The 9,293-nt window shown below is 39.9% G+C and overlaps 2 protein-coding genes across 2 annotated transcripts in view; one reads left to right on the forward strand and one right to left on the reverse strand.

Moving 5' to 3' along the window:
- Positions 1-1,710, reverse strand: part of LOC103395402 (tyrosinase-like) — a 5,491-nt gene extending 3,781 nt beyond the window's left edge. The window contains exon 1 of the mRNA XM_008333108.3: positions 1-1,710. Coding sequence (XP_008331330.1) covers positions 1-614 — 614 coding nt within the window. The 5' untranslated portion in view covers positions 615-1,710.
- Positions 1,711-2,017: 307 nt separating this feature from the next.
- Positions 2,018-9,293, forward strand: part of LOC103395387 (metabotropic glutamate receptor 5-like) — a 14,514-nt gene continuing 7,238 nt past the window's right edge. Inside the window, exons 1-8 of the mRNA XM_008333089.3 lie at positions 2,018-2,583; positions 3,304-3,600; positions 3,686-3,819; positions 3,999-4,263; positions 4,362-4,476; positions 5,629-5,878; positions 8,807-9,042; positions 9,138-9,259. Of these exons, the coding sequence (XP_008331311.1) occupies positions 3,388-3,600; positions 3,686-3,819; positions 3,999-4,263; positions 4,362-4,476; positions 5,629-5,878; positions 8,807-9,042; positions 9,138-9,259 (1,335 nt within the window). The 5' untranslated portion in view covers positions 2,018-2,583; positions 3,304-3,387. The remainder of the gene's footprint in view (positions 2,584-3,303; positions 3,601-3,685; positions 3,820-3,998; positions 4,264-4,361; positions 4,477-5,628; positions 5,879-8,806; positions 9,043-9,137; positions 9,260-9,293) is intronic.

Raw genomic sequence — 9,293 nt, forward strand, 5'->3', positions numbered from 1 at the left:
GCCCAGTGGCCAAAGTCCACATCGCGCCACACATTCCCAGGTTCTCCCAGGATGGCATTCCGTGACACATAGTAATGCATCCACACAAAAATGTCATACACTGAGACATTTGAAAAGATTGGGTTGGATCCGTTCTCCATCTGTGCGTAGGGGGCAGTGGCCACAACGTAGTCCCTGCTGATGGTGTGTTTGGCCAAGTTCAGATAAGAGATGAATCGGATTCTCTCAGATCTGGAAAGGTGGAAGATGTTCCTTCGCAGTGACTCTCTCCTCTCACTGCAGTCTTCTCCAAAGTATCCAAACTTACAGTCAGCGCAGTTAAAACCCATGAAGTTCCCAGTGCACTGACAGGTGCGGTTGTAGAAAACCAGTGGCCACTTCTCTCTGTCGTCCAGTCCGGAGAACGGGTACTGAGGCCCGTCGGGCTGGTCAGAAACCTCCACATCCTGACAGAAGCCTCGACCTGAGTTCATTCCACAGAGAGACCCATCGCCTTCCCACTCAGGGCAGCACTCTTTGGTGAGCAAGGCCTCGCGCGTTGTACACAGACGTGGAAATTGTTGAAAAGTGGGAACAAAATGCAGCATGAGTGAAAAAAGGATCAGAGGCGACATAACAGTTGGAGAAAAGAAGGAGTTGGCAGAGCGAGAAATCAGACAAAGTGGTGAAACTCATGTGATGCTGTTCAGCCTTTAAATACTCAGGATTTCTCCCTGTGCCCCATCCCACTCCTCCCCCTCTTTCTTCTGATAGTCACATGCTGCTTAACCCCAGGTTAAAGTTTCCACATTAATGTTGACTGTGAGCCCAGATAAAGATTAGGGCTAAAGACAAAACTCACAACTTTAGATGAGGGTTGACCTCATCAAAGGTAGGAATTTTTATGAGCAAAGCAGATGAACCCCGAGGTCAGAAGATGAGCATAAACACAGTGGATCCGTTGTCCATCGCATTTTTATACACACCCTTCGTCCTTGCAATGATTTTCATTTTGTCCCAGAATATTAAAGTTTTAATGAATACGAGGAAAAGTTGGCACAAATCTCTAATAAATTGATAATAATAAAATAATAATAATATATAGTAAAAAAGAAATAATAATATATATAAATACATTTTATGATAAATTAATAATTGATGATGTAAATAGCGGAATGTGCGATGTTTCGTATATTTAATTAGTATATAGACCTTAAAAAAAGTGTTTGAAAAAAATACCACTTTAAAAGAATACCAGGCATTGTGGTGGTGATTTATCTCATATGATCGTTTCCGCCGCGGGTGTTCTGTCCTAAAACATTTGAATGTGAATTGCCACAACAAAAGAACAAATGCATTCAAAGTAGCCGCTAGGAGGCGGTATCTCCCCACGTGCAGCCCTGTGTGCGTTTATACAGTATGATTACGTTTTACTGCAGGCGACTTACAATGAAACTGAATTCTTACAACCGATGCTTCTCCGTAAGGTTAATGAGTCTCGAACCCAAAAAAGCAAACAACAACGACTCTCTGTTATTATGCACAGCCAGACGTCATCTGACCGACACGACATTTCACCCGTGACTCCGTCAGTACAATTGTGAAGAGCTCAGTAGCACCACAACACACAAATAGTGACGTTTCTCTCATCACGGGGATCTGTGAGTTATTGTTTGATTTGTTCCGGATGGTGTTTAAAACAAAAAACAAAAAACTTTCATATTCATGTGTGTTTTCCTGTCATTTGGGTCATTTTATTTCAGTTAATATTTGTTGTTTCATTGCTTTTAACTTTTAGGCGTATAAGTAGTTACATGGTAGTTATAACTACTATATTTATATATGTGAGAGAGAAAACTTCGACCTGGGTTTTGATGAAATCATAATTTATATCATTGTAAATTTTATATAAAAATGTGGGTTGAGGTGGTATTTTAAGCTCGAGGTAGTTTTGTGAAACAAAAACATTTTCGTGCAATGTGTGCAAAGATTAGTATGTCTATGTGTGTGTGTATATATATATATATATATAGCACATATATTATTTATTTATTTATTTTTTACTGTTATTAGAGTGTAAAAAAGAGTTGGAAAAATAAGGTTGGGTATTAGGAGAGGGTCTAACAGGGTTCTTTCTTCAGGGAGTGAACCGGTTCGACACCATTCCATCCACCCTTGGAGTGAATTTCCATCTGCAGGCTGCTGCATGCATCTGTTGCTTAAAATAGTTCCAGTATCCTCACTCACAACTGTCATCAATTTTCCACCAGATCTTTTTTTTTCTTCTTCTTTTTGTGCTTCCAGTGTTGATGTGCTGCACTTTCTTATGTTTGGAGTAGTAACGTAGGAGGAGGAGGCGGAGGTGGCAGAGGAAAGAGGGAGAGGAAGAGAAGGAGGAGGAGGAGTGAACGTCAGTAAGTCAAACATGTTCCAATAACTGTGCACATTATATGCTGCTATTTGCAGTTTGCTGTAACCAGGCACAGAGACGGAGCCTGAGCAGAAACCTGCGGCAGCTTTCCTTTCTCTCTTGTCTTGTTGCTCCGCTGTGATGGAGATGTGCTCAGAGGAAATGACAGAAATGTGGCAGCAGGAAGAAAAGAGGTAAGGATGAAGTTTTTTTTTCTTTTTTTTTTCCCTCTCACTCAGTTTGAGACCAGATTGTTTGAGGACAGACGAGGGATGTGAGCTGCAGCAGCAGCAGCACAGGTGTCTGTTTTACTTTATACCTGCAACATCATTTCAGCACCATGGACAGATATAACAACTGTGGGTTTTTTTTTAGATGATTTCTCACATTCTTGACATTTTCTTTATTGCTTTTTACGTAAAAAAGAAAAACAGTCAGTTATGTTAATAACCTTACATTGTATTTTCCCAATTCCTGCCCTTCTTGTCTTCTTTCTTATTTGGTATTTGACAATCTTATATTGTCACCTCAACAGCAGTTTAAATTATTTCCAGCATATTTTTAAACATTGCTTGTCTGACTTTTTCTTTTTAAAGCTATTTTTATGTGTTTAAACTTCTATTTTTTAAGCACTTTGTTTAGGTTCAATTGCTGGTTTTGATAAAAATAAATGCCTGCCACGTCTTTAGCTGTTTTTCAAATTTTTTTTTGTTTCTGTTTATTATCATTGTTTTAATTTTTTATAATTATAATTATTTCTCTATTTTAGGGTTTTTTTTAGTCAACTCCTAGTGCTGTTTGACTAACCAGTTTTCATATTCTTTTCATATTCTTATCTGTTCTTTTAGCTAAATGTACTTTTTACTGAAGTCTGGCATATTTTGAAATATGCTAACCCGAATTCTCTGCCTCAGGAATCAAACCATTGCACCTAAAATGACAAACACCAAACCAAAGACGATCCGTTCATCAGAGCATTAGCTCGGAGAAGACAGAGGATGGCAGCGGCTGTGAAAAAGACCAAACCAGGTTTACACCCCAGATCACTGGTAGTCTGGATCCTCCTGGTGTCTGATCTGAGCTGGTTCAGACTGAAGCCCCAGGTCTGGGTCAGTGGCACTAACAATGAAAGAAGGGTACTGGCTCACATACCTGGTGACATCATTATTGGAGCTTTGTTCTCTGTTCACCATCAACCACCAGCAGATAAGGTACCGCCTGTGTTTGTGGCATTTTTTTTATCTTTGATTTAAAAGTGTTAAATCTTATAATCCAGCTGTTCTGTAACTGGTGTAGGTGCATGAGCGAAAGTGTGGAGCCGTCCGCGAGCAGTATGGGATCCAGAGAGTGGAGGCCATGATGTATACCCTGGACCGGATTAATGCAGACCCAATGATTCTCCCCAACATCACTCTGGGCTGTGAGATCAGGTTGGAAAACAAATCATCATGTGACTCTAGGCTTTAACTTTATATTGTGACATCTTAATTTAGCCGTCTGTTCAAGTGGGTTAAATGTTCACCAGTTTCCATCAAGAAGGTCACGGTTTTGATTTCTATATCTTAGATCTTTTTTTCCCCCCTCTGCTCTCTTATATTTCCCGCTCCAGGGATTCGTGCTGGCACTCCGCCGTGGCTCTGGAGCAGAGCATCGAATTCATCCGGGACACGCTGGTGTCCAACGAAGAGGAGGAGAACCAGGGCAAGTGTGTTGCAGAGGCCGGACAGAGTCTGCTGCTCCAGGCAAAAAAGCCCATCGTGGGTCTGATTGGTCCAGGATCCAGCTCTGTGGCCATCCAGGTCCAAAACCTCCTCCAACTCTTCAACATTCCACAGATCGCCTACTCTGCCACCAGCGTGGATCTAAGTGACAAGGTAAGACCTGTAAACAAGTGGAAAAAAAATAGATGTTAACTGTTACCAGAGACATATTATTATATTTGTGAAGCTAACAAGACATATCCTTACCGCAGAGCCTGTTTAAATATTTCATGAGGGTGGTGCCGTCAGACATGCAACAAGCCAGAGCCATGGTTGACATCGTCAAGAGATACAACTGGACCTACGTGTCTGCAATACACACTGAGGGTAAGACCCAAAATTATAACTGCTTTTCACAACCGCCAAGCTGTTTTTCTTTGTTTTCACAGAACAAATTTAGGAATAAATACTTGAAATATAAATGTCCCAAAGTGATTCTAAATAATTAAAAAAATTAAAGGCTTTGCTCGGACGTTGTAACATAGGTCTCAGACTGAAGTATTTATCTCTGCTATCATTGTTCTTTCAAATTTGCTTCAAAAAAGGGAAATCTTATCAATATTTGCACAGACTGAGAGAAGATTCCAAGTTTTGTCTGTGTTTTTGGCTTGTTCGCGTTATTGAAGAGAAACAATCAAGATATCAATTTATTTAACAGCATATCAAAGTAAAATTTGATATGAAATCCAGAGTGCTCCCAAATACATTTTGTAAAAGTTTGCTTTTTGCACTGGTAGTTCAGTTTCAGTTCCTTGCCTCAGCAAACTTATGACTTAGTAAAGTGGTTGTTTTACTTTGAAAACTGTGTCGTAAACAAAGTCTAAACAATGTGAAAAGTAAAAAGTAAAATGGGGAATCATTAAAAATTTAAAATAAAGCAGTTGCTGTTGAAATAGAAATGACAGGATCATCTGCAAAGGAGTTTAGAACCACGTTGAAAATCTGTGTTAGATGAAAGCTTTAGTAAACCTGTGTGAAGGCATGTCACACGTGGGAGTCAAAGTCACACGTATGTGTAGAGGATGCTTCCAGCAGAGTGACGGCGAACTCACAAAGCCACAGAAAGTAGGTGACCTGATTTTCAGAGATGTTTCACAGTGACAGCGTTCATAAACATCCAGATTTGTTTGTGTCACGTTTCCATAAATGTGTCTCAAAATAAGACACAAATGAGCTGAAAATATGTGTAAAACCAACAACAAATAAACAACAACATTACAACTTTTTTTTCGGATATAAAGTTTGCTCAGTGTTAGTTTGGACATTTTCTTATATTCATGGTTAAACATTTTGTGTATTGGGGGCTAATAGTTTACTTTAAGATAACTTTTTATTACATTATTATAACATTATATAGTTTACTTTAAGATAACTTTTTATTTTTAAACATTTGTTTATGGCTAATTTTACCTACCTTTCTAGTTTAGTTGTTATCAGGAGAAAATGTACAATTTTCTTTACTGTTTCTGTTCATATAAGGGAACTATGGAGAGAGTGGCATGGAAGCGTTTAAAGACATGGCAGCGAAGGAGGGCATCTGCATCGCCCACTCTGACAAGATCTACAGCAACGCTGGGCAGCAGGGCTTTGATAAGCTGCTACAGAAGCTACGAGGTCACCTGCCCAAAGCCAGGGTCGTGGCCTGTTTCTGTGAGGGAATGACGGTCCGGGGAATTCTGATGGCCATGAGACGACAGGGCCTGGTGGGAGAGTTTCTGCTGGTGGGAAGGTGAGTGGTGAGAGGAAGGAGGTCTGAGTGGATCAACGTGTGAAAGTGTCGCTAGGTCTCGCCTCACTCATTTGTTTGTACTTAATGTTTCCTCAGTCTCATTCATCAGCTTTTTTTTTTAATTCAGATTTTCTGCAGATGTCTGAGATCATCCATTATCATCAGCCATCGTCATCATCATTCTTCTCATCATGTTAATTATCGCTGACAGATTTTTGGTGGTCTCTAAGAATCTTAAGGTATGTTTTATAAACTCCTACAATCATTTGACCTTAGACAGTCTTTGTCTTCGTCGTCTTCCTGTGAGACTTGTTCTTGCCTGATTGCATTTCAACTAATTTGGTGTATATTAAATAATTAAGTTAAAGTGGTTGATATAGAAAAAAAGTGAAAATATTTAGTTTAAATAAAGATTTTTTTCCATTATGTCATAGCTCAGGAATAGGTGGCATTTAAAAAAAAAACAACATTCACATGCTGTGCCTTTAACTTGTATGACATTTGTGCTTAAAAAACCGGGAGGAAGGAAAAAACGCGTAGTAAAGAGGGGGTTGGTTTAGCAGGAGGTCTCACTCTCTCCCAGAATATAGTTTTATTTTAAGGTCTCCTTCTCTGGCTGGCTCTCGTCCCCGCTGTTCTATAAATGTCTTTCCTCATTAACAGCCACATATGGAGTCTGTCACTCAAACATGATGGAGGGAAAGAAAATAACCTTGAACTACATATTGCACACAAAAAGTCCTGTCTTATCCAGAGCTCTCAGACAGGTGTGAGGTCGTCTGCTCATTATTATAACTTATGTCCATAATAATGAGGTTTTTTGACGACTTAGACTAGATTTAATTCTGACTCATTCTGAATCCAACTACCAGTAAAAAAAAAGCATGTTATACTTGTGCATCATTAGAATGTTCTTTCCTAATATGGAAAGAGACAGAGTGGAGAACACGAGAAACTGTTTGTTCTTCTGATTAACAGTCTGTAGCCAATTTATAGTAATGAACACTGTTTTTTAGTGTTCTAAATACGTGGGACAGAGTTGCTTTTAATTTTGGCGTGGCATGTGTGATCTAAAAGCTAAATAAAAATTCCTGCACAATGTCTATTCTCATTGAACAAAGGAAAATAAATGACAAACCATCACAGTTTCACTGCTTTGGCACAAACCATAAAAAACCCCAATTATTTTCATTTGCATTTTTTTATAGTTAAATGTCACTGCTTTGGCACAAACCATAAAAAAAACCCAATTATTTTCATTTGCAGTTTTTTTTTTATAGTTAAATGATTTTAGAACAGTGGGAATTATTTTCATTTGCAGTTTTTTTTTTTATAGTTAAATTATTTTGGAATGAGTGGAATCCTCATTTCCCATATTATTATGGAAAACAGTTGTATAATTACGTCTCCAATTACTGTCTGTAAATATCTGCTGCATGGTAATCAGCTGCTGTGATTGGAGGAAAAATGTCTTCTCTTCTTTTTGTTTTTCAATTTTGTTGAAGCGGCCGGTGTAACAATGAGATCTTCGACTGAACTTCCTTTGTTGATTACTCTTTTTCTCAGCTCCTGAAGAAAAAAAAGAAGCCCTGAAAATGCAGCAATCTTATCTTTTTTCTCACCCAGGCTGTTTTCTATTTTTTCTTTCCTATTTTCTTTTGAATTGTCGGCACCCGTTTACTCATGCCCACTGTTTGAGAGTCCTCTCGAAGAAGAAGAGCTGTAGCTGGAAACTCCACCGGTGCAGCTCGGCCAGGGTGAAATAAGAACACTTGTGAGTCTTCTGGCTCGTAGGTGGTGCAGCGGCACGCTGCATCCAGCTCGCTGCCCTCCCAGGTCGATGTGTGGGATTGGTAGCTCTCGTTCAAGAGTGATTCAAACCATCCAGAGAGTTGAAGCCCCTGTTTTTTTTTTTACATTTTTTCCCTGTTCTGTGCCAGTCTCTCATTTCCATGCTCGCTTCTCTAAGGATGTGTTATGAAATGATCTCCTACCTCAACCAAAGGAGCAGGCATCATCAGACGCCCACGCCGCTGTTGTGTAACTCCAAAGAAGTTTTCCAGAGATGACTTATTTCTCTTTTATTTGTCGGTCAGAAATAGAAAATTCACGTTTTCTTTGTGTCGGTGAGGCTGTTTACATTTATGCAGGTGTAGAGGTGAGATCACAGAGGAGTAAATGAAAGAAAACATTTTTTTTTTTATAAAGGATTCATTGATGAAAGCTTATAGTCTGAGCCAGGAGTGGATTTGATCAAACAACAGATCAGACGTCTGCAGACACGCTCACCCTGCTGACATTTGCTGGTATTACACCATTTTACTGTCTCTTGCCTAACCCTTTTGGGGTTAATGCAGGAATTGGAGTCAATCTCGGCAGCCGTTGGTTGATGTTCGGTTACATGTGTGGACACTTCATTGGTCCATTACACACACTTTCAAACCTATGGTCAATTTAGGCAATTTCTGTTTTGTTTTTTTGTTTACCACATTTCGTACCATACCACATTGGCAGCACCATAAGTCTAAGAGAAGTGTTTCTTGTTGTGTTTTGATGTTCTTTTGTTTGACAGTGTGTATAGTGTTACAGGCTGTTCTCTAAGAAGTAACAAACAACTTGTAGTTTTTCACATGTTTCAAGAAGGCCAACAGATTCAGCGTCTCTTCACTCAGCACTCCATGTGTGTGTTTGTGTGTGTGGGCTGCAGTGTTAAGAAAATCTCTCCAAGCTGCTGAACATAAATTACAATACATTTTCTGTAATTACATATGCTCATAAATATTTAGGCTGCAGACTAGTTTTTTATTTATTTTTTAAGCTTTTCAGGCAAAAATCATAAATATTTAGGCTGCAGACTAGTTGAGCATTTTTAAGCTTTTCAGGCAAAAAAATCATCTCATTTTATCAGTGTCCGTTTCTACCCTTCAGTGACGGCTGGGCCGACAGGTACGATGTGACTGACGGCTTCCAGAGGGAGGCAGCAGGTGGCATCACCATAAAGCTGAAGTCTGCGTACGTCACCTGGTTTGATGATTACTACTTGAATCTGAAGCCAGACGCCAACCTGCGGAACCCCTGGTTTCCCGAGTTCTGGCAGCACCGCTTCCAGTGCAGGCTACGGGGGCATCCACAGGAGAGCGCCACCTACAACCGTTCATGCACATGTTAGTAGATGGGGGGCCACAGCCCACACATGGCCAACCAATTAAATGAACACGCCTCCTTGTTTAACAGATACACATATCCTTGATCTTAACAGGGAGAGAGTCTCTGCGCAATCAGTACGCTCAGGACACCAAGATGGGATTCGTCATCAATGCCATCTACTCCATGGCCTACGGCCTACACACCATGCAGCAGGCCCTGTGTCCAGGGGTTAAGGTAAGAGCGGGTTGTTTAGCCGGTATTTCTAACT

This window comes from Cynoglossus semilaevis, chromosome 19 (assembly GCF_000523025.1).
Source record: "Cynoglossus semilaevis isolate Cse_v1.0 chromosome 19, Cse_v1.0, whole genome shotgun sequence".
Taxonomy (NCBI): domain Eukaryota; kingdom Metazoa; phylum Chordata; class Actinopteri; order Pleuronectiformes; family Cynoglossidae; genus Cynoglossus; species Cynoglossus semilaevis.